The sequence below is a fragment of the Brachyistius frenatus genome, unplaced genomic scaffold (assembly GCF_029030835.1).
Source record: "Brachyistius frenatus isolate BFR_SWC_R1_liver_20210118 unplaced genomic scaffold, ASM2903083v1 Contig_15, whole genome shotgun sequence".
Classification (NCBI taxonomy): Eukaryota; Metazoa; Chordata; class Actinopteri; family Embiotocidae; genus Brachyistius; species Brachyistius frenatus.
This window is the reverse complement of record NW_027210614.1, coordinates 144,667-170,254: the sequence shown is the minus strand read 5'-3', so window position 1 is coordinate 170,254 and position 25,588 is coordinate 144,667. Positions and strand designations below refer to the sequence as shown.

Sequence of the window (25,588 nt, the reverse complement as noted above, 5' to 3'; positions counted from 1 at the left end):
TAAACTTTTCTGCCACTTGGGCTGACAATTGGGAAACCCGGTCCCCCCCATTTAAAGGTTTTCCAAATGTATCCTCTCTGCCCTCCTCTCCTTTCCCACTTTCCCCTTCCCTTTGTCTCACCTACAAAAGATGGTCAGTCGTTGGGTCCATTACTCAAACTGTGTTAATGAAAGAAGAAAAGAGTCCAGGACTTTCATTACTGTGCAACTAGAGCTCACTTTTTAGACTTAAACCACTGCAGATTAGTTGACAATTTAGATTATAAATTGAAGGTGAAGTGTGACAACTTGGTGTCAGTTTTGATCCTCAAATGTAACTGTTGTAAAGTAAGTTTGACTTAAATTGACTTGTATTTCTTCAAAATACTTCTAAATTTATAACAAATTGGTAGTACTGTATATACTTTCCCTTAACTCAAAGTCATTCGATATATTGTTTCTACATATTAATCATTTCCAATAGATGAAAACTATTTATATTTGTATTCTTTTTATTTATAAATTGTAATTTGTTATATGTATTCCGTTGTGTATTTCTCCTTTGAATTCGTGTTTTTAAAAGCCTTGTACAGAGATTAAATGACAGGCAGGAATTATTTATGGTGATTTTGTGAAGTTTGACATCAAATTAAAGTTTATTGTGTTTGGATTGGTGGAGTTGACGTTTTATTCTGAAGGACGCTTTCTTCTTCCGGACGCTTTATTATGAAGGCTCGAGCCGGATGCGTCATGGCCGTTGCTGTGAGCTAACTGAACAGGTTAGCCCAGTATCGGTAGTGATTTTCAGGCTCCGCAGTGAACGCATCATCCGTAATGGCAGGGAGAAATCACTTCTCAGAGTTCCTTTAATATGCTCCCTGTTGAGGGGATAAGGGTACCACCGGACCAGTCTCAAAATGACCACCGGCTTCAGCTCGTGTTCCTGCCGGTTCGCAGATTATTTGGTGATCTGCGGACTCGACACCGAAAGCGGGCTGGAACCCGACGAACTGTCCGGTAAGCACGTTAGCTGTTGGGGGTAAATGTCGGGCTGACGCTGGAACAAACAAGGGACGAAGCGGGTGTCGTAACGATGTTATTCAGCCTTTACTGTGTCTTAACGTGCTCGTGTTTTATTAACTGGTAGGGCATACGGTGCTGGTCACGGAGATGAATACCCAGCGAGCGTACCGTCCGGCCTAGCCCATCTCCTCTCATCCTGGTTGTTTGTAATGCTCGATGAGCAGCGAGGGGGATTACTGCCTTGTTTTTCTACTTGAACGCACTGACATTCATTTTAAGGTCGTCCCTTCTCATTTTTATTCTCCATGTTTGCTCAGTGATCGGATGTTAGTGCTGCGCAGCGACACGTATTTTGATGTGGGCAACACTTTATTGTCGGCTGTGGTATAACCCTGATGTAACGTATGATGAGGATGTCACACCGGCTCCTCGCTGTCAGTGTTATGTGGAGGAGATCAGGTATCGAGGTAGCAACACGCGCGGGCAGATTAACCTGTCAGATGCCCCAGGCCCCAAAAAAAAAAAGCTCCCCCCCCCACTCCCCCATTCACCAGAGACCCCCACTGTGCATGTAACCCTCCTCTTCATGTAAGCCCCTCAGAGGGCACACCCTTCCCTCCACAAACAATTATACAAACAGCTGAAACATCTAACAAGAGTACAATAGGTCGTGACACAGCCTGGATGCTGTTTGTTTCAGGGACTTCGACTCAGTCATTGTGATTTTTTTTTTTTTTTACCCCCCATGAGCATGGCATGTGATTAAATGAGAGGGAATCAGCAAATATCTGCATGTGATACTGTGGCCTGAAGGTCCCTGGTACAGTCTGAGCCCTGGTGTTATGTTGACAGCATCTTTCATTCGGGTTGGGCAACACATGACATGGTGAGGTAATATCAGTTGGTCTACACCCAGAGCTTTTACCAGATTGTATATACTTTAGATGGATGACATGGATATTTCTGTGATAATGATATTATTGAAGATATGACAAAATACTGAAAATATGTTCAGTTTCAAAGACATACAACACTCGACCAAATAAGTCTTCTAGTTTTATATGCCTGCATAAACCTACATATCAGTGAATTATGAATTATCTTAAAGCTTGTTGATGACTGTGTTGAGGTGTTGATCAAGTCTCTGCTCTTTACAGCTTCAGATAGCAGTCTGATTAGTTCAGACATTTTTTTTTACTATTATTTAGTCATATCAACAAAAACAAAAAAATCTTTAACAACACAGTTGACTTCAGTGAAGAGTTAATTTGATCTCCTTTCTTTTTATTTTCTGTCCCACATCAGTGATTTATTGTGACTCGGCAGGTAGTGAGAGGCCTGATGTTGTAGCTGAACGAAAGTGTTTTTTTTCTTCTTTAAGGAATGACTAAAATCAAAAAAATCCTTTTTACTTTCCAAAGACTCAACCTCTCTACTTCCTATTTTTATTTCCTATAATTAACTTCCTGTTTTCCACTTTTATTTATGAAATGAACGGAAGCCCCAAAACATGCACTATTCTGTTTAATTATTGAGAACTACCATGAGCAGAACCAAAGTATGTGAAATTACCCAGACTAAATAACTGCCTATAATAATGCAATTAAATCTGCTTTCCATTCACAGTAAACCTGAATTTTCTACTTCGAGAGCGTTTCCTAAATGTTCAAGAGAGCGAACACAATGTTTGTTTTTGACATGTATATAGATTTAATAGAAAATACTGTTCTCAAATGACCTGTCAAGTTGGCTTTGTGGCTTAGAAATGCATATTTCTTCCTGGGTGTGAGATAAGATTTCTTTTAAAACACTCTGACATGACAGAAATGTAACCACCTGAAAGTGCACAGACGTACAAACTGGGGCTCTGAGGTCAAACATCACTGAAGCTGTGCTACTTACTGCAGGTTGCTGCTCTTTACTGTAGAAAGAGGTTAGGGGCTTGCCCCTATCGTCTGTTTCAGTTTTGAGTTCAAGAGAGGAAGTGCTATGGAAATTCCATTTTTACACGCTAAATATGATTAAATCAGCTCAACGTCTGCTGTAGGTTAGTGTACGTTAAAGTCTACCCTTTTATTATGTTATTCAGAAAAAATAAAAGAAAATGATGAGAAGCTTCTCATCTTATACTTTCTTATACTTGTGATGGATTCTTTTTTTCTTCTTCTTTTTTTAACCAAGAGCTTCCACACCTTTTCACTGTGAAACCAAATACTCTCGCTATTGCAAACTCCCATAATGTTTCTGTTGTCATTTATGAGGCCATCTGGGTATTTTGGTAGAAAATGTAGAAGGTGGGAAATTCTGCAACAATTTGATTGTCAAAAATGGGAAGAAAATGTTCACATTTTCAGTTGGTAGACAGAAATTTAAACTATGTCTCATGTTCAACGATAAAGTAATTGAAAAATGGTCAGTGTAAATTGGCTCCACCTGCTCAGTAGTTACAATTTTCCTTTGGTCTTTGTCATAGGATGGTAAAATTTATATCTTTGGGTGTTGGACTGATCGGTGGACAAAATGAGACATTGGTAAACAAGACCTTCGGCTTGAGGGAATTGTGGCAGTCATTTTTTTAGACCAAACAATTAATCATGTAAATTTAAAAGACGAAATATGTTAAGAACTTAGTTGTTAATTGCAGCGTTTCATTTTTTTATTATATCTTGACTTCCATAGATGATGCCAGATATTAATTGCCAGAACTAGAAAAACAGCCAGCAGGTTAATTCATGTAAAAAAATAATCATCAGTTGCAGCCCGATTAAATACTGTTAGAACTGTTATTTCTAAATAAATGCCTGTAATCTAAGATCAGTTTTGGTCATCATAAAACATCTCTTAGTAATTATTGTAATTACTGATCAGATGCCTGTGTATTCAGACACACATAATGATTTAAATGTTTTCAATGAATTAAAGCCTCAAACTTTGCTGGCAAAACCGTTGTTAGATAACAGGTGCCATGAATGAAATGGGCCTAATCAGATTCTCTGGTGGTTTCCTTCAGGGATATAACACAACCGATGTATGTTTCTATTTTTTAATATGACGCAGTGGTGATTCGTGTACAGTGAAACACAAAGAAATGACCAAAACTTTCTCTAAGCACAGTGTTTGTCAGCAGTGAGGATCAGATTAGCATATGTATGACCCTGCTGCCTTGCGACACTGGAAGCACAGGGAGCGGAGGGACAGAAGTACACTTGCAGACAGCCTCCACTTATTCAAATGCTAAACATGCTTTTGAATCTCCCAGGCAGCCTCGCTCTCCCCCAATCCCACTCAGCAAACAAATGAGGATGAATGGCTCAACATGAAAGCTGGCTTTAAATGCATAATGTGTGCTTTCATATTTTCACCCGGAGTTGTTTATTTACGGGCCTGTAACGGGTCTGTGTTTTAAAAATCTGTTTGAAAATGTATCGGTATAATTTTGGATGCAGTTTGAAGATTGATTAGATATCTCACAGCCCTTTGAGGGCCAAGTGTATCATGATCTTTACATCCAGACTCATTCACAAATGGAGGACCTGGCCGCACGTTACCTCATTGAAGTTCTGGCTTATAGGTTTGTGATTTGGTGATTAGTGACTTGTTTCATTATAGATACAACTATCAGTCTTTTCATTAATCAATTTATAAAGTAGTTGCGAGTTGACAAGTTGTTTGTCGTTCTAATTCATTTGTACCATGTAAGGCTACATGGCTCACAGCTGGAGGCGTATGAAACTCTCCCAGTTAAATCATCAGTACCAACGCTAAAAAAAAAGAAAAAAACTGCATTTGAAAATATTTGGTTCTTTGATAAAAAGTTGTCGGTACAAGCCTGCGTACATAAATACTCTGGGGAGATGTTAACGATGACTCCCATCGCGCAATTTGGCAAGAAACATCCAATCTTAGAGTTTAAAATTAGTGACATGCACCGTTAGCAACAGTCAAGAGCGAAGGATTACAGGGCTGAGAAAACTGACTGCAGAATCTACAGCTTCAATCAATTCACTTTTCCATTCTAGTTCAATTTGGGATTAATTCAGTCTCTGGGGCTTTTTCTCCATGGCAACAGCAGCCAAGGCTCATGGGTATTGTAGTGTCTACTCTCTCCACCATGCCAAATGATGGACAAAACACAATCTCTTAGGAACTAAATTGAAATAATGAAAACTGGTGGAGTAAAATTTCAAGCTGTTGGATTGGTATTCTACTTCTTTCTTATTTATTTCATGTTCAGTAAAATTTTGGGTATCATTAAAATACATATTTGCAATGGGAATTCAAAATGGGGACAGCTACTCCCTATTGAACATAATATTACCTCGTGATCTGGTTTTACTTTGGTGCTTTTAATCTTTTTCCACATAACACAAACCCCAAAAACAGATTTTATTTTCACAATAATCTTGATTTAGGTACCAAATACATTCAAATGTTGGTCATAAAACTACTTCCACTGAGTGTTGTGTTGGGAAAACCTTGACTGAGGGATTTTCAGGGGTTGAACGTTCTCTTGAATGGTGAATGTTTACATTCTTGCCCGACAAGGCAGAGTAATTAAACCTGCACAGTTTTGTCTCGGAGACATACAGTGTTTTCTGCAGGTCAAGGTTCTCTGCAGTCCAATCCTGTGAGCTTCATTTTCAGACTGCTCAGTTATGTCAAAACACTTCATGATGTAGAGATTTCTACTTGACAACAACTTCCTGTTAGCTGCAGATAAGATGTAGACATTGCTTTGGCACAAATTTATCTGTTTCATATTTCAACATCATTCATTATTAAAGCTCTAATCTGTTTTGAACATGTTTGAACTGATGTTTACCAGCATTTGAAAATGTTAACTTGGATGTGTAACTTGGGATGTTGGGCTGCAGCATGTGTACGTCACAGGGCTTTATAGGTGAACTGTTTTTACAGCAGACATCGTGACCTGTCAAAGTGGAAGAAGCACAGGTACAATTTATACAGAGATTATTACTACGTGACGTTTGGACGAGACAGTTCCTGGCTCCTGGATTTGGTTCAATCATGAAAACACACATCAAGGAAATAGTTTGATAATGCTGCTATACACAAGTGTAATTTGCATGAAGTATATAAATGTTTAGTGATGGTTGTTTTACTGTACAGTTTGACTTGAGGGTTAAGTACAAAGATATATCCGAAGAAAACAGTTGTTTGGATACAATGATGTTTTTAACCTGAACACTGTTTACAAGTAGAAAGCTGGTAATTACACTAACTCCAATATGACATTAACTGAAACTGTAATCAATCTAGCATGGATATGTGGGTAAAATTTTAATACTTGGAAATAAAATGATATATTTCTTGGTATAAAGTGAGATTCAGAAAAGCAGCTGGCATTGTTGGTGGTGTTGATGTAATCTAGTTATAAAAAAGATAGATTTATTGACTTTTACTTTTGATCTTGTACCCTTTCCTTTACGTTGTCTGCAAGGTGTTTTGTTGCAGGTTGTCTGGCCAGAAAATGATCTCCAAGATTCTGCCTATTTGTATTTCTAAATGAGGAGAGGAGAGCAAGATAAGCATGTAAAGCTCCTGTAGTGTGCCAGTATGTTGGTTTCCATCAAGTCCAGTGTAGTCAAATTAATTATTTGACATTTAAGCACATTTTGTCCAAAACCGAACCAGGAAACAGCATGCCGGTGTTAACCATTGATTTGAATTAGGAAAGACACCGATGTCCATGTGTTTGTTTTCAGTAAACTGCCAGTTTAGAAATCTTGCCACACTGTAACAAAAAAAAGAAAGAACATTTATCCTTAAAAAAAACCAACCCTCATTGTCTCAGTGGGGACTATGAGCTGTGAAGGTGGTGAGTTTAAGCTGTGAGTGAGCTATCATGTTCCGTCAGAGCTGCGTCCTCGAGGTGAATAAGTGTTGATGTTTTTGCTGCTGAGCTATTCTGAAGCGTCAGCAGTCTGTACACCACATTCTGCTGCGGGAGGTTGAGTCGTGCTCGACTATAGCTTTGAGCCACTTCCCTTTTATGTGTAGCGTAGTGGGCCATGTTACAGTAGGTGTTCGGGTGTCTGAGCTGTGGGTGGTCCCTGGCTCACGGGACGAGGAGCCACAGCTCAGTGACGCTCTACTCCCACTACAGCTCCACACTCTCACGGCATCACAGCCCGTTTGTTGGAAAAATGTTCAAAATGCAGAGGATGTTTACACTGTTAAGCCTGTGAGAGCTCACGTCCATGAAGTGTCCTCTCCAGGTGAGGCGGGTAGCTTGTAGTTAGCACTAATTGTCAGATGAAGGTGTTGGTTCAAGAGAACACCTGTGTTGCACCGTAGCAGAGAGATTAATAAGGTCTTCCTATTTAAAGTCAAAAGGAAATGTTTACATTTTAATTTGTAATGCTGAGACAAACAGGCAGGAGGATAAATTTACCAGGTTTACAATCCTCACAGGAAGTGAGGATGTTGGTCGACTAAAGCAGCATGTCATCTCTAATTTACTCCACAGCCAGCTGCTTCCAGATGTTTGTTGTATTACTGAAGGAGTTTACAAAAAGCCTAAAGTCCCATCATTGCGCTCCATGTCTGCTACCACTTTCTGTCTTGAGAATTGACCCACATTTACAAGCACACAATGGAAATCAGGTTGTTATTTCAGCTATGCAGTATTTAATCAAATAATAATTCTTTTAAAAATGGTGGTTTAACATTCAAAACATCATCATAGTAGAATAAAAAAAAATGATAAGAGAATGAATGATTTTGCCCATCCCTACTATATATGATAATCTCACTGTCTGACCAGTCTTTGGTTGGTGACGTTTTTGTCACTGTCATTCCTGGCCTGGTTTCTCCCCTGTGGGCAGTTTGAATATGAAAGTAACCCACAGATTAAACCACTTAATCCTTAAGACTTTTAGTCCAGTGCCAGGATTAGTTTATTTGGTCTGAAGACGCTGATGTGAACATGTTTGTTGCTTTGAATTACTGTTGGATTTGTGAAGAATAAGAAAATAACATAAAGGGAGTACATTCATGGCCCGATATTGTCAACAATTTACCTGATAAAAGGATTCTCAGTTAGTGCTTACTAATATAAGCACTGACAGAAGGTTTCATTGTAATGACCTGGTTTGAGAGAGGTGATCATTTCTTATCTGTGGATGTGTGTGTCAGCACTGAGTCATATTATAAATGAGATGAAAATGGACTTTCCTAACCCCTGACTACATTGTCCACAAAAAGTCCAGCGAGGAAAGTCCTGGTTTCACATCTCATAGATCACATTAGGCTGAGAGCAGCTTTAGTTTGAAGCTGACGTGGTGTAGCTAACAGAAAAGAGTAGATGGCATGGCCTTTGACATGCTGCATGAATGTGTTTTTGTGCTGGCAGGGCGGTTTCATTGGGGCTTGGCAAATGTCATGCTCGAAGAACACGGCAAATAGCATTGCCTGGCTGCAAAGGGTACAAAGGGTCTTTTTTATGTAAAATGTTAGATAACCTTACTCTGCTCCAGGGCTGCAATACAAGAGCAGTCATTCACTGGAATCTAACTCATGACTGTCTACTGATGGGATCCACATATTATATCTATTTGTCAAACCTTGAAATGTTTTTTCAGCATTCAATTAAAATGTTGAAATTTATTTCATTATATTTCTCTCCAAATATTTGTGCATTACATGCTTCAATATGTTTTCAATATTTTGCAGCCTCCTTCCCCTGTCAGCAAACCTACAAATCAAATTTTTTTTTGTCTTACAAATTCTCAGTAATTTCCTAAAGAAATTGGATACTGTAGTTTTTTGCAAAAGCTATTAAAAAAAGAGTAGAGAATTAAATTTTTTTTTTTTTTATAGCTGCAGATTAATACACATTCAGTGTGCTTGGTGAGTAATTACAGCAGCATTAGGGCATATTTAAGATCGAGTCCAAATAAACTACAGTAACTGTGTGCAACAGTAATGAAGGAACGTGTCTCCCAATTCAAAGCTTTGGCTCGTTAAAGTGTTTATTTATTGTTTTTGGGCAACAGTGGAACTCTATGACACGAAGGATGAGCTGTAACCAGGTTGTGGCTATAGACAGTCATTTTTTTTTTTAGTTAGATAAATTAATTGTTCATTGATTTTGGTCACTTATTGGATTTATTAACATTAAGAAAGATATGACTGCTGCTTAAATAGCAACATTTATGATGACAAAAAACTATATCGATATCGTAAACATCACACCAGTTTAACAGCAGCATATTAGTAGCATGGTTCATATGGTACATGTTAGCCTGCTAAGATTAGCATTTAGCTCATATCTGCTGTGCCTATTTACAGCCTAACAGAGCTGCGAGCATGGCTCACTGTTATAGTGTGTTTGTGTTGAATATAATTCATGGCAGAGCGATGGATTTGTATTATCTCTAAAAGAAGAAGAAACTATGACAGAGAAATGATGTGTGTGTGTGTGTGTGTGTGTGTGTGTGTGTGTGTGTGTGTGTGTGTGTGTGTGTGTGTGTGTGTGTGTGTGTGTGTGTGTGTGTGTGTGCGTGCGTGTGCGCGCTGCTGATTCTCAGAGCAGAGCTGCAAGGACGTGTTTGCACAAACTGAGAAGTGATGCCCTACCCATTGCGAACCAGGCTTTTAATTATATTTTTGTTTTATTTGTTGTGTAGCTTTATGCCAGTATATAGAGGCTACTAAATTCAGAGATGGGGCCAGAGGAAAATTGGCGGGGGAAAATGAAGGTAACCCTCCAACCACACACACTCCTCTCCCTCCTAACCTGAGCTCAGCTTTAACCCTTCAACCTTAAGCCTGGTGCACTTTGTGTTTTATATTTTTCTTAGCAGCCCTGTCTTTTTGAAAATCTTGAGTTTTCACAGTTATTTTCTGCACAGGTCTGGGGACTTGCCCTTTTTGTTTTGTGCACTCTTGACTTCTCCTGGTTTCATGTTTCCCCTCCTCCGCCTCCCTCACCTCCTTCAGCAGCAGCTGAACAATGATCTGATGTTTGACAATCACTGCTTCTGTTTCTCAAACACACACACACAAATCCAGAGCTGCCTGCGCTGGCATCGCTTGGTCCATGTTTACTCTCCCCCTACACTCTGAATGACTGTTCAGTACTGCCTTGGTGTGTGCATCACTTCTGCTTTACTCTGGGTTTAAATCAACTCAATTTGTGCTTCTGTGACTGATTATTTTGTGTATCCCTCTGTATTGCCATTAAAGCTGTCTAGAAGCATTAAGATCTGTAAAATTAGGGTCATTTTTTCACTTGATAAAACATCTATTTTCGAGTATTAGATTCTGCTATTTGAGTGTAATATTTTAATAACTTTCTGGAGCAAGATGCAGATGACAGCTTTATATGATGCAATACAATCTTCCGCTAAAGACAAATATGCTGATTTGCTTTTTCTTCTGGAGTTGTGCCTGGCACTTAAAGCCTGCTTCTGATCAGACTATTCTCCTGCTCCTTTGTTTATACCTGGAAACCCCTGCTAACTGTTTGTCTCTACTTTGTTTTGCATCGTCTCTCATTGTTTGACTTACAGGTGAGAATTTTGAGCAGAGTCCACTGAGGAGAACCTTTAAATCCAAAGTCCTAGCACACTATCCAGACAATGTGGAGTGGAATCCATTTGACCAGGATGCAGTTGGCATGGTATGATCTTTACACATTTCTAATATAACGACCTCATATCCTCTAATGATAATAATATAACTGGATTAAAGGGGTGGAAATTGGTCTTACTAAATTACAATTTCTGCTTTGCAAATGTATGCAAAACCACAGATAAAGTTGGTACTAACTGCACAACTAAGTTAAAGGCATCTCCCTTTAGTTTCAGTCTTTATGATGATTCCTTTTGTGTGTGTCCTCCCACAGCTGTGTATGCCGAAGGGTCTGTCGTTCAGGACGCAGATGGACTCTCGAGAGCCACAGTTCCACTCCTTTATTATCACCAGAGAGGACGGCTCTCGGACCTATGGCTTTGCCCTCACCTTCTTTGAGGAGGTGACCAGTAAGCAGATCTGCAGTGCCATGCAGACTCTTTACCACATGCACAACGCAGAGCAGTATGACATCTTGCACACTCCCACGTCCCCGCAAGGACCCGAGGACCAGCGGCACCAACGCTCCCAGCCTCGCCCGGTGCTGCACGCTGCACCCGCCATCTCCCGTCTGCAGCGCTTCAACTCTTACGACATCAGCCGTGACACGCTGTATGTGTCGAAGTGCATCTGCCTGATAACACCCATGGCCTTCGCTCAGGCCTGCAGGAAGGTGCTGCAGCAGCTTCACCAGGCTGTCACTTCCCCACAGCCCCCACCCCTCCCGCTGGAGAGCTACATCTACAACATCCTCTATGAGGTGCCCCTGCCACCCTCTGGGCGTTCCCTCAAGTTCTCAGGCGTCTACGGCCCTGTGGTGTGCCAGAGGCCGAGCACATCTGAGCTCCCGCTCTTTGACTTTGCCATCGGTGAAATGTTTTATCTGCTCGGGGTGGAGAACGTTCTTCAGCTGTTCACCTGTGCCCTGCTCGAGATGCAGATACTGCTCTACTCTCAGCGTAAGTAGTGGTCTGCTACTGTTACACTCTGTTCAACCTTTAACATCCAGTCCCATTACGGTGCATTGATTAAAGGTACACAAGCATCTGGCTCACATTGCAACCATCTTAAAAACATAAAGACAAGTTGCAAAGCTTTCATTGAAACCCTAATTAGTATGGGAACATATACATGTTTTTCTAAAGAGCTGGAAGCAGTAACAAATCACAGATTATCTCTGAGAATTGTGAGGTCATGTGATCCTGTTTGTAAAGGTGAGATCTCTCTGGAGCTGGGAGACGTATCATTGTCATGACATGAGACTAGATATTGTCAGAGGACCTGGTTATCGGACAGCTTTAAGACTTCATGGTTTTTGAATGCTCCCCGTCCAATCTGACATTTGAAGAAGTTTGGTTGTCGGGGGTTTCCATGGCTGTTGGACTGTCAGGCACGCTCCTCTGATGGAGTGTACCGGCTCATTAGGGATAAGGTTCTTCGTCCTTCAGGAGCTTAGAAAAGTGACATCCTTGAGAAGGGTATTCATTCAATAATTTTTTTTTCTAGTGGTAATCTTTTGATTTTGAACAAAAATGACCTTTTTGGTGACATTAATTTGTCTGGTTATGCTTTTTATTCCTTTAGCAAAACACACTACAAGAATCTGACAAGTCATTTCCTGTTTTCAGTGGAGCTTTGATGAAAAATAACCTCTAGCACTTCTAAAATGCAGGAGCTCAGTCCCTGTTAGCACCTGTTGATTAGCAGGAATTCTTCAGTAAAGACTCAATTCATTCATATTAACATTTGCTGAGCAGAGGTAGTTTTTTTCTTTTGGAGAGAATGTGTGTTTCTTTGGAGAGAATGTGTGTGTGCTGCAAAACAAGAAGATCACGTAAGGATGCTCTCTGGTGTGTTGATTGGATCCATTACAATGGCAAGAGAAGGCAAATGGTTTACAAAACGGCAGGGGCCGGGGGGGGAGGGAGCTCTTAAGGGGGAGAGCTGTGGTGTTGCTAGGCAACCTGGAGACTGGGAGGATAGCAGTGATCCAGCATGATTATTATTGGCTGGGAATGACATCATGCCTCTTTTCAGCCCCATGAGGCTCATCACTGCAGAACATGTGAAGGGAGTTGTGTAGAATTAAGCCCTGGCAATCTTCCACTGAGAAGAAGCGAGGGATTGTTACGAAGAGACACCACACACCGAGAAGAGGGATGCTCAGCAAATACGAAGAGGACTGTGTGCCGTGCGCTAAAAATAGCACAGGAATTCATAACTCTGATTAAAGAAAACAAGAAAGGCCCCAGCCAGCATCTTTTCCGAGAAGTCATAAAAGAAAAGATGCTCAAAAGCTTTCTGTTCCTTCTGCCGTCATTGTCAAACAGGAAGCTCGTCATGTGTCAACATGCTATAATTAAGCCATCATTTGTTATTATTATTATTCATGGGCATTTTCTATCTTTCTGTGATTTGTGCAGTTCAGAGTGACAGGACAGGCAATTACACATATACACATAGTTGAGGCACAGAGATGGAAATGAAGTTAAGAAGCACAGCTTTGAAGCTTTACCTCTGACAGCACAGTTTGTTCAACTGTGGCCTTAAGATATACAATCAAGCACATCTTTCAGCCATCCACAGATGACCATTATGGAATAATATTATATTCTGGCAACTTTCAGATGCATCTTCTTGATGGTCAAACTTTACATGGACCTGGTGCTTTAGTTTTTTCTTTAGGCTGCAATATCAGTTAGTCTAATTTATGTAGTGTAAGACGGAGCTAAAAGACTTAATTGGTTGGCATGATTCATTTTTTCATTATTTATCAAGGAAAATGCAGAACAGCTTCTGGTTCCAGCTTCTTCAATATGAAGATTTACTGATTTATTTTTATTTTATATTATATAATTTTCCATTGGAAAATTATATCTTGAGCTCTCTGATAGCATCATTCAGTATTTTCAATGTTAAAGATAAATCTCTTCATTGATTAATGAATAAAGTTTTTAGCAGCTTATTGAATAATTAAAATAGTCATTCCTTGCATGTGTGTCAGGCTGTTATATGCAAGAACTGGACATCTGAACTAACATAAAGACAAGTCAACGTCAGAAGAACCACATCTCTGCAAGAAGCACAAAATACAGTTTACGACTCAGGCTTCTTTATTCACTTCTCACAGATTGAAAATATGAATGTATCAAAATCAATAAATATCTGCCATCACAGTCATGGTACCAACTGAGGATGTTGCAAGTAAAGCAGATCATAAATATACGAAACAAGCTGTGTGAGGAGATTAATTCTCAGATGTCACACCTGCAACAGTTTCACTTCTCTGTCATGTGTATTTTTAACCTGCTGTACTACATAATTTCCATTCAGTATGTAAACCGAGTAGATAAAGCATCGCTTATCCAAACTGCTACCAGCTCTAAATGTTCTAAAAATATTCATGCCATGCAGCTGTGTGCATAATGAGCAATACTTGACTCTTTGTTTAAGTAGCTTCTTGTTATGGTGGCCTAGTTTAAAAGGAGACGGGTGATGTTAGTATTCCTGTCCCCATCCTGGGAGAGGAAGCCTGGTGAGAAGAGGGATGGGGGGGGGGGCATTCTCAGTCTCAGTCTCTTCCCATGGACCCGCACATGACCAAATGAAGGAATGGTATTTATTTTGGCACCATAAGGGGAGAGGCAGAGCTGCTGCTGAATGTGCAGTAGGTGTCAACGGGATAGAGCAGGAATGCAGATGAGGAGGGCTGGTCACATATTTGCATGTATACCAGTTGACTCAAGTGTGAAACCCTGAACGTGAAGGAGTGTTGCTGTGTGGAGTCATGATAAAGGAATTTAACGTTAGCCAGAAGGCCAGCTGGCTGCACCTGTGCGTCACGTTAGAGTCTGGATCCTTTATCGGACCACAACGGCCCGTCAGAGGTCTTCCTCCACAAATTACATGGTCGAACCTCACAGAGACAAAATCTAATGGTGTGATCAGCCAGTCGAGAATTTAAAAAATGTGCAGCCTTATCACTGCTATGGTGCTCTCAAAATGCCATCAGTGTCAAACAAGGGCATGTTTAATGCTACTAAAGGACAGCATCAGGTTAAAGAGTTTACAGTGTAAGTTATGACATTTACGGTGGAAACATCGCAATGTAAAAATGCTATTTTTGCAAGAAATACTCTTTATACTAGAGCACTGGGGGATGCAAAAGATATACAAGCATTTTTTGACCCATGTCTTGGTCTTGGGACGGGCCCTGTCATCATGGAGCAATGATTCACAGGATCCACTTTCTAAATTTGGACACAGCTTTTGTGTCGACAGCTTTTGTGTCATCACAGCTAATTCCTTTTATCAATCCAATTCCACTGCTACGATTAAAGAACACTGAGTAACAAAGAAAATGGTCTTAAAGAGCTGCATTGGGGTTGGGTGCTTCCTTTTGTATTTCTTGTTAGTCCACTTTGTTTTCACTGGGTAAAGTCTGTGCTCTCAATACTGAATCTTGAATCCCACGGGGCAGCAAACTGTTACTGTACTGTTTCCTGTATCAGTCGTTTCGTATTTGCATCCAGACAATCAGTGGTCTTGCAGCAGGTGGTTTCTAACAGCAGGTTATGTCTGAGCAAAGTCATAAATCACAAGATACCATCAGCTACGTTCGCTAACAAAGCAAGTGCTAATGTTTTAGATGAATCTGTGTGGTTACGCTCCTGAAACTGCAAACATAGCAGGATTAGCTATCATGTCATGTGCTGCAGCTGATAGACCTCAAAATAAGAGAGCAAACAGAGGAGCTGGCTATGAACAAGGTCATCCCATTAGAACAACAGACAAACTGCTCTGCTGTTTACAGGTTCAAGTGTTGTGTGTGGGAAGTGAAATACAGGGACAGAGTTGTGCAACCTGCTTACTTGTTTGGTAAATTTAGCATGCCACATCATCAAAAGAGCAGTTCATGTAGTTAACCTCTGGATGGCGCTCTCGAAATCAGTCCAGAAAAAAAGTATTGGAACACAAATGATCACTCAAAATCATTACAATCACCAAATTTTTTTTAAAAGTGGGTTTGTAAAGCACACCAGGAAATGAACCTGAGCACAGAATTGTTCATGCTGCTGGTACATATCTTTTATATAGGAGTAGTGTTTCCTTCACCACAGTTTACTCTTGTGTGTGTGAAACAGATTACCAGAGGCTGATGACCGTGGCGGAGAGCATCACGGCCTTAATGTTCCCCTTCCAGTGGCAGCATGTGTACGTTCCCATTCTGCCTGCCTCCCTCCTCCACTTCCTGGACGCTCCCGTGCCGTATCTCATGGGCCTCCACTCCAATGGACAGGATGACCGCACCAAACTAGAGCTGCCACAAGAGGTACAAACTCACGACCTAATGATTACAAATCAACATTTACTTCTTATAATTTAGTTTAACTCTTAATGGAGTTTGAAAACTTGTGTCAGCACCGATAACGTAATTTCTACAAGTTGTTTGTGCATTAGGATTAATATTATTATGTTCTTACGTCACTGTCGTCTGTTCCTTGTCTTCTTGCAGGCTAACTTGTGTTTTGTGGACATTGATAATCACTTCATCGAACTGCCAGAGGAGTTGCCCCAGTTTCCCAACAAACTAGAGTTCATTCAGGAGATCTCAGAGGTGCTCATGTCCTTCGGCGTGTCTCCAGAGGGAAATATTCACTCCAGCGACAGCCAAGCCAAATACCACAGCTTCCGATCTGTTGACATGGTCTCTGACAAGCGTAACGGGAACCTGGCCTCGCCCCTCAACTCCTTCCTGCTGAGAGAGAACGAAACGATCGCCAGACTGCAGGCTCTGGTCAAGAGGACAGGTGTCAGCCTGGAGAAAGTGAGAAATGATCTCATCTCATCAGTTGAAATTGGGCTGCATGAATGATCGCATATCATGTTCTGGGGTTTGACTTTTAACAGAAAATGATATAGTTACTATAGTGATGACAAAACTGCAATATGACAATGATGCAATTAATTAAATATGCTTCATTATATCACCAAGACTGATAATTCAGTGGTATCTCAATATTAGCCATCAGGTCATCGGGCTTCTCATAAACATGCAGAGTTAATTAAAACACAGATGTAGACTGTATGAAAAGCCAACTGAAAATTAATAAAGAGAATTTGAATTTGCAAGTAGAAATAATATTCAAGGACATGATGTGTAATGAATATGTATTAGACCTGTTTATGCCTGGAGCTCATTTTTATTCCTAAATTTTGCACGTTGACTTGTTTATATATAAATATTGTCACACAAATACATTTTCACCTGGTATTAATGTGTTCATAATTTTTACGTCAATTTTTAAAGGATGTCGTGAACAACAGTGTTAAGAGGTGCAAAATAATGAATTGAAATGAGTCATTAATCGATACTCATGACCTAATAGAGCATAAAGGTTTATTGTATCCTCAGTTATTACTGTCATTATTGGAGTAAAGGACCATTAACAAATGGGGGAGCTCCTCTTATACCACTAACTGAACTCACACATGATACATCAACGCAGAACAGGAGGAAGCAGATGTTTGTACATTATTTGATATTTTTCATAAAAGAAACTGCGTTCAAATGGGAAACAGTATTATTTCATGTTTGGCCAAAAGAATCTTACAGGAGAGATACCTTTGTAATCAGGTTATGCACTTGTGGCCAGCATTAGCTTTCCATGAATGGATGAGTGCGTCATCTCTGTAGTTTTGCAGCTATGCGGTCTGACTTTTCCTATAATTATTCTTAACTAAACACACTGCTGAGTCTGTATTAGAGAAACAAGGCAGTGATTAAATCCATTCCTGGGTCATGTCAGTGGACTGCTACATTTCTTTTTTTAAGCGTAGATACAGTGGTTGGCCTGCTCTGTGTTGTTTTAGCCCCCCAGTGCAGGAATCTGTCCAGCTGACCTGCTGACATGCTAAAAAAAAGAACTTGTGTTTCAGTTTGATTTGGGTCATAAATCAACACGCGTCCTTGACTTCCTTTCCCATAACCCCGCTGCTTCATCAGTAGCCTGTGATAACAGTCGGATAAAAGCTCATGAAAAATAGACAGTGTTCCGCTTCTTTTCATCTGCTTTCTCACACGCTTTTCCCTTTTCTCAGGCCTTTCTTTGTTGTGGTATTTTGTGTTGTAATTTATCAAAATCAGCCATTCCAGAGTGCTTTAATGGGTGTTTGTGCTCCTCAGCTGGAGGTGAGAGAGGATGCCAGTGGCCCGAGGGACGGGCGCGTTCAGTGTGACGATGAGGAGCTAAAAATGCACCAACTCAACATCCATGTGCGCGAGGTCTTCGCCAACCGTTTCACCCAGATGTTCGCGGACTATGAGGTGTTTGTCATCCAGCCGAGCCAAGACAAAGAGTCCTGGTTCACCAATCGAGACCAGATGCAGAATTTTGACAAGGTACGGTGCTGTTTGTTAATATCAAAGCATAGTGAAGGCTATTATTTTCCATAATGTACGAGATTGAATTCCCTCCTGTATGTGTGTGCAGGCCTCCTTCCTGTCTGACCAACCAGAACCCTACCTGCCCTTCCTGTCACGTTTCTTGGAGACTCAGATGTTTGCCTCCTTCATCGATAGTAAGATCCTCTGTCATGATGATGAGGAGAAGGAGCACACACTGAGAGTGTTTGACTCCCGTGTGGACAAGATTCGAATGCTGAACGTCCGCACACCCACACTGCGTACCTCCATGTACCAGAAATGCACCAACATCGAAGAAGCGGGTAAGGATAAAGGATAAGTCCTGAAAACTTTGTGGATTTCAGAAAAATAAAAAGGGCAGTAGGAAGTTTTGGTACCCAAGTGGTTTCTTTTCAAAGCTCCAATATTGTGTGCTGCTTGAGCTCTCTGGACTCGTCTGTAACACCTCTCCACCTGAGGAAAACTCTGTGGCTGGTGTATTCTAGTAAAGCTGCAGGTTTTACTTTGAAAAGGAATGGAATCACCATATAGGCAATAAAAAGACAATAAAGGTGGACCTCTGTACGGTTTAATTATGACCCTGAGTAAAGCCAAAATACTTGCAGTTTTGTGAATGTAAATAAAGAAAGCCTTAAAAATCCTAAAGAAGTCGTTTCATTAGAAGTCCAAAGGGCCCTGAATTAATCTGAAGGTGTCAGCTGACGGACCTGAAGGTCGGCTCTCTTAGGTTAGCTGACTGGTAATTGCTGTCTTGTTTGCAAACAACCTGTTTAAAAAAACGCTCACAGAGGATGGATTGGCTTCCTTTGACCTTGTGTTCATAATAACTCATGATAACAGAGTTTAAGAGTTTAATGCAGAAAATCTTCTATCTTAGAGATGCTAAATTGGTTTTGTTTGTACATATTAATGTAAATTTGAAGATTCCTCTGTGCAAATGCATTTTTGACTGTAATGATCATGTTCGCCAAGCCTGGTTTAGTATTAAATGCTCTCTCATTGATCTTTATTAAGGTGATCGGATAATTTCCAGAATGCAGGTGAATGGGTGATGAGGAATTCTTTTCTGTGGATGAAATTTCTGTGAATTGCAGCTTCAGCCAGTCTGTACTTATCCACCATTTTCACATTGCTTTTTTTAAACCCTTTATATATCTTGTGTTTTGTGGCCTTTCATGAAGTACTTTCCTTATTATCAATCTACATTGTTATTCTCATCTCGTGGGTGCTTTTGTTAACACAACCAATGTGTGGGTGTGTTTTTGATCAGGCATCAGAAAATCACAGTCTAAAGCGGCTTTCACTGATGACTTCTTTTGAAGAAAAAGAACATCTATTCTGGGCCTTTTTCCTCACTTCTTTTGTTTTTGTTGGTGTTTGGGTGAAAATGTTTGTTTTTATTTCTTTTAAACTTTCTGTTAAACTCGTTGCTCAATTTGAATTTAATGGTTCTTTGTCATAGTTATCCTGATTTCTCAATAAAATTTTGCTCCAGAAAATATAACAACATTAGTAAGATGATTGGTGAGAAGATATTTCAAGTCAGGATAGACCCCTATATATTATTTTTTTTTATCTCTTATTGATTGATGCTTAATTTGTATAGATGGCTCCAATATTTATTTTTATGGTGGTTATGGGATTCTTTTACATGAGAACAAAATATTTACCTGGTAAAGTAAGAGTACAGAATTTCTTCCTGATAATCATTCCTCTAAAGTCTCCCCTCCTCAATCCTAAAAGTTGACTTGTTTGTGTGGATGCTCAGAACACATGCAGAATTCAATTGTAATGCTTAATGTTTAGATTTAGCCTAAAACCAGAGACATGCTGTCATGCTAAGGACACGCGTCTTAATAATGAGAGCACTGGGACTTTTGGAAAATCAACAAAATGAAAAGGTTAAATGCGTCTCGTCATCTCAGTCCCACATCTCCTCCACAGAGAAAGCCATTGAGATGAGAGTCACTAAGATCGACCACACTGCCCTGCACCCCCACCTGCTGGACATGAAGATCGGTCAGGGGCGCTACGAGCAGGGCTTCTTCCCCCGACTGCAGTCTGATGTGCTCTCAACTGGGCCGACCAGCAACAAGTGAATATTGCACATTATTGCCACCTTGTGCTCTATGTTTATTTTAATTTAACATTTATTTTCTGTATTCGATATGTGTTTGACGGCTGTTGTACGTTGTTTTCCTATGAAACTGATCAAAGGTATGTGGTTTTGTGCTACAGATGGGCCAAGAGGAGCGCTCCTGCCCAGTGGAGGAGGAGGGATCGACAGAAGCAGCACGCTGAGCATCTTTATTTGGACAACGACCAGCGAGAGGTGAGAGGTCCTCATTGTGTTTTCTTTTCTCAGCTCATTCATACAGACTGACCGCCTGAGCTTTGTTGTCTTTGTTCATTTTGCATGACCTGCGCTCTGTTTGCTTTATTTTGAACTCTGCTATCATTTTGTCTGCTCTCCCACCTCCCTCTCACATATCTGGTCACTGTTTTGTTTTTTTCTCTCTTTCTCTCTGTTTCTCTGCCTCTTGCACTCATGCTCGCTCACTCTCAGCATGTAGAGTGTTTGTTTCCGGAGCTGCAGCTCCTGCTGTTTCTTGACTACTACTGGCTCTCGCAGTCCTTCAAGCCCTGTCTAAAGTCGGTGACTGTGGACGTGGTATGTGTTGGTAGTCCACAGACCACATGACCTGTCCATGCATGTGGTCTTTACCTGCCTCTGCCTCCTCAATCATCAGCAGCTCAGCTTAATCTGATAATCCATGTCACTTTCTAGGCCATGTCATGTTTGAGATAAGGATAGGTGCAACTAATAAATTTAAAGTTCATTGAAAGTACAATTTCATTCATAGAATTTCTCCAAATTCTTAACTTGTTTTGTTGAATATCGATAAGATTTGAGGTTTTATTTGATGAACAGTTTTATCGCCATCATCTAACTAGTTTTTATTTCAGTTACTTCATCACTTCTGTGTCAGTTTTTTTCTTCTTGACAATAATTAAAATTCAAAAGATTATTTTGTCAAAAGTAAATCCATTACTTTTTACTGTTGAACAAACAAACACTCAAGTTGTTCTGCTGTTCCTTTTATCTGTACAAGTGTTGTGCTGTAACCTTCATGAGTGACACGAGCGCACCAATTTACTGAGATGATTTCTCTGACAGTGTTTGTTGTTTTTGCTAAATTAATTCTCTGTCTTTCATCAGAAGTACATCCAGGAAGCCCGAAACCTGGGCACGACCATCAGACAGCCAAAACTGTCCAACCTGTCACCGTCTGTCATCGCACAGACCAACTGGAAGTTTGTTGAGGGATTGCTGAAGGAGTGCAGAAACAAGGTTTGTGTGTGAGCAAGCTCCGGTTGATTGGAGCTGATTTGTTTTGCTGTATTTGCTGCGATCTCTGCCTCTGCCGTAGTACTAAGTACTAAGTACTGTAGTGGAACAGAGTTAACAAAGAATCAGAGGGATTTGGTGCTTTGGCAAACTTTCTTATGTGTACATTTACTTTTCAATCATCAATTGTCCATTATTAATTTTAAAAATGAATTTTATGGTGATAACACGTGAAAGTTCCTGCCATCTTAGAATTTAAAATGAATGAATTTGTTTGACTGTTTCCTGGCTAAGGTTTAAATGTTTCCCTCTATTTGACAGTAGACTCGCTGAGCAAACTGGGCACGAAATAAAACTCCAGTAATATGAGTTTGATTTCTTTGTAACAGTATGGATGTGTGTGCGTGTTGTGTTTCTCTGCAGACGAAGCGTATGCTGGTAGAGAAGATGGGCCGGGAGGCTGTGGAGTTGGGTCACGGAGAAGTCAGCATCACCGGTGTCGAGGAGAACACTCTGATTGCGAGCCTCTGCGACCTGCTAGAGAGGATCTGGAGCCACGGGCTGCAGGTTAAACAGGTCAGGAAAAAAAACAAATCACTGCAGCCGCTGTGCACCTGATTCATGACCCAACAGCTGGGCAGTAATGGCACTCGTGTGTTCTCTTTTTCAGGGTAAATCTGCCTTGTGGTCCCATCTGCTGCACTACCAGGACAGCAAAGAGAAGAAGAATGCGACTCCAGCTGGTTTGGGACCTCCAGGTAAATGCTGTAGTCACTTCACCCAGTGAACAAAGCCAATTAACAAACACTTGACGTTTTAATTACGCTTCTTTTATTTTATACCAGGTTTCATTCATGACGCTGAGAGACGGAAATCTGATGGGGGGGTGTCGGCCATGCCCCCTCTGAAAGTCTCCCTGATCCAGGATATGAGGTGAGGAAGACTGAGATAATGTGCACGTCAATGGAAGAATAAAGGAGGAATTCCCTTGATTTCATCCAGTGTTCCTCAGACTGTTTTACAAATATATGGCTGCTGGTCACTAACAGAACAATGTATGTAATATAAATACTGCCCCCTTGTGGTAGACCTTCAAACAAAACCTGCCACAGTACTATGTTCCTCTGATTGATAGTAAGTTGGGTCCATGGATTGTCACAGGATCAGAATGAGTAGTAATTTACATTACCTCAATGAAGTCACACATAAAACTGACTGATAATATTGTGGGTTACATTCCTACACCAGTGTCTCCACAAGAAAAAAATTCCAGGTCAAATACAATTTTCACATCAATTTTCTTCCAGAGAAAATGCCCCAAAATTCTTTGGTTTGTGACTACTGTGATTCACTCTTCTGTATGCCCAAGCTATTGGCCACAATTTCATCAATTAAACTAATGTATTGTTACAGAAACAACAAAAGCACCACAACAACCAAAGAAAACAAATATTACAGACCATTAGTATTTTAAGGACAATCATTTTTCTTTATTGTACAGGCTTAACATTTTCAAAACAAGCACACATACCTGGATACAGCTTCTCTTAATACAGCTTTAACATTACTTATATAAAAAAAATAAAGCTTAAAGTGTGACTGACATTTTTCTAGTCGTATTTCTGTAATTGTTTATCTGAATTGAACATCTAAGTAAACCACCGCTATACATTTTATGAGCTCAATATTTTTTAATAGTAATAGAATTGAGTTTATCTACAGGCAATGATCAAAGTCATGAATTACAATGTGCTTTACAAGGGCTAAATACAATGTAGTAAAAAAAGGATCAAATAAAGGACAAAATAAAATAACAACTACTCATATACATACACATGCATCCCCAATAAATATATAGTGTATGTATTCATGCACAGATATTCACATTAAATATGATTATGAGGAAGCCTTACAATGAAAGGGAGTTTCAAGCACAACTTAAAAGTTACAAATTTTGCAAGTCTGACATTCTTGGGCTGTTCATTCTTTAGCAGTGATGTTGTTACAGAAAACGCTCTGACCCCTTTTTACAGTATTTGTCGGCACTTTGACCTTCATTAAATTGTGGACAGGGAGCTACATTTACTGCAAATTAGGGGAAGAGAGAGAAGGGAGAGAGCGACTTGCAGCAAAAGTCTGTCCAATTACATGACCACCATCCCAGAGTGCCCCAATTTACTCACAAGGTTTTACTTTAGTTTATTTTTATTCACATAACACCAAGTCTTTTAACGGCACCGACAGCTCCTGCATGCCTCAACACCTGTGTGTGTGTGTGTGTGTGTGTGTGTGTGTGTGTGTGTGTGTGTGTGTGTGTGTGTGTGTGTGTGTGTGTGTGTGTGTGTGTGTGTGTGTGTGTGTGTGTGTGTGTGTGTGTGTGTGTGTGTGTGTGTGTGCGTGCGTGTGCGTGTGCGTGTGCGTGAGTAAGTGTGATGGCAGCCATCACTGTCATCATGTTATCTACTATAACCAGTCAGACTTGAGGAGTCTGGGCTTGTGTTGCGTGGAGAAGACGCAGAGTGAGTCTGTGTACCAGCATGTTACTTCCAGCCTAATTACCAGACCCCCCGCCAGCCGGACTCAGAGGAGAGGAGGGGTCCGCTTGGAGTACAAACACACTGCTCTACCCTGACTTGATAGTCGGACCCTCCTCCACACTCCTGTAAACGTCTGACAGCACGATTAAACACACAGAAGCAGCCCTCAGTAATGACTTTAATAATTGATCCTAGTCTGAACAGGTAGTTTGTGTTACAGTTATATTAGAATGTATTACATTTTAAAACGTATTACAGATGATGGCGGTAATGCAAATGTGTTACCCTGTGGGTTTTTTTAGGTAAGAGGTAACAATAATATTGCATGTAGCGGATGTTTTACACTGTTGCCATGGAGATAACGAGCAAAGAAAACTGGGTTACTCGGAAAGGGTGGAGACGGGGGGGATGGAAGGTGGAGGAGGAGATGTGAAGCGCGTATGGCACAGGCGGAGTGGAAGGGAATGTGTCTCGACATGAGACATGATGGTGGCTGGGAGCGATGACACGAGAGTGAGTGCTCTGTGGTCCAGGGCGGACTGAGACTTGTGTCTAGCCATAACAGTGACAGACACCGAAGTAATGAACTCCCAAGTCAGAGTAGCACTGGCACCACTGACATGATTAATCACATATTTCATTAATCGAATGACACAGATTGCACATTTGTCAAGTGTAAATTTTGAAAATTGATAAATCTTTTAGGTAATTTGTGAAGCAAAAAATATTTACTGTTTAAAATGTTTCGAATGTGAGAATTTTCACATTTTGCTGATTTCTTTGTTTGATAATCTCTGACATTAAGTATCGTCCTGTTTTGAACTGTTTTGTCAGTTAAACAATCTAAAAACTTGTGATCGGATTTTTTTCAATTTGTTTAATAATTATGTACACGTGAAATTATAAATTTCTTATAAACAATTTAGACTTGGACAACAGACTTGCGCAACAATCTGTGTGAATGCATTCATATCACTGCGCTGGTTCCTCCAAGAGACAATAAACAAAAGGTGCATTCATGCCAGATATCCATTTAGGTACTCCTTGAATGACGTTATATTTAATTATTGCCCATCCCCCATTTCCATATTAATAACAGAACATAACAATTGCCCCCATCTTTCCTCTTGTATTCATTCATTACTTCTTGTCCCCTGCTGATCCCTCAAACTGTCATTTTATTTTCAGACACATTCAAAATATAAGCGAGATCAAGACAGACGTGGGCAAGGCCAGAGCCTGGGTTCGCCTCTCTATGGAGAAGAAACTGCTGTCCAGACACCTGAAGCAGCTGCTGTCGGACCACGAGCTTACAAAGTGAGCAAAGCAACACACTGCCACAGTTCATACGCTTCTGTCTATTACAGTTTCAGTATTTATTAGAAACAGAACGGTGACATTTTGAAGATCACCCAGCGACTTTTCCCACCATTTTGTTGGTTCTCGTCTGACCTTGTTTCTTTGCTTGTGGAGGAATGTCTGTCTCATGAAATGAAGATGATGTGTGATCCAGCCATTTATAATACATTAGCTCTTTTGAAATTGCAGTGCTTCATACTGGAGTCCACCGCTGCATAAATAATCTACAGCCTTTTTAATAAATGATATCTAAGTGGTGAAGTGGGTCAGGAGGATTTCTGTCTGCTTTTATGACCTTACAGCACACTTTCTACCAGC

The 25,588-nt window shown here is 40.4% G+C and overlaps 1 protein-coding gene across 4 annotated transcripts in view; it reads left to right on the top strand.

The window, feature by feature from the left end:
- Positions 1-745: 745 nt before the first annotated feature.
- dennd5a (DENN/MADD domain containing 5A) overlaps positions 746-25,588 on the top strand; it is a 30,763-nt gene continuing 5,920 nt past the window's right edge. Inside the window, exons 1-16 of one of the 4 annotated variants that reach the window (XM_069693416.1) lie at positions 746-996; positions 9,654-9,725; positions 10,539-10,648; positions 10,874-11,558; positions 15,744-15,931; positions 16,115-16,426; positions 17,786-18,001; positions 18,093-18,327; positions 19,970-20,120; positions 20,264-20,357; positions 20,592-20,696; positions 21,246-21,377; positions 21,798-21,950; positions 22,045-22,132; positions 22,220-22,307; positions 25,100-25,228. In XM_069693416.1, the coding sequence (XP_069549517.1) occupies positions 897-996; positions 9,654-9,725; positions 10,539-10,648; positions 10,874-11,558; positions 15,744-15,931; positions 16,115-16,426; positions 17,786-18,001; positions 18,093-18,327; positions 19,970-20,120; positions 20,264-20,357; positions 20,592-20,696; positions 21,246-21,377; positions 21,798-21,950; positions 22,045-22,132; positions 22,220-22,307; positions 25,100-25,228 (2,858 nt within the window). In that variant the 5' untranslated portion in view covers positions 746-896. The remainder of the gene's footprint in view (positions 997-9,653; positions 9,726-10,538; positions 10,649-10,873; positions 11,559-15,743; positions 15,932-16,114; positions 16,427-17,785; positions 18,002-18,092; positions 18,328-19,969; positions 20,121-20,263; positions 20,358-20,591; positions 20,697-21,245; positions 21,378-21,797; positions 21,951-22,044; positions 22,133-22,219; positions 22,308-25,099; positions 25,229-25,588) is intronic. The other 3 variants (XM_069693417.1, XM_069693418.1, XM_069693419.1) reach the window with 3 other exon arrangements.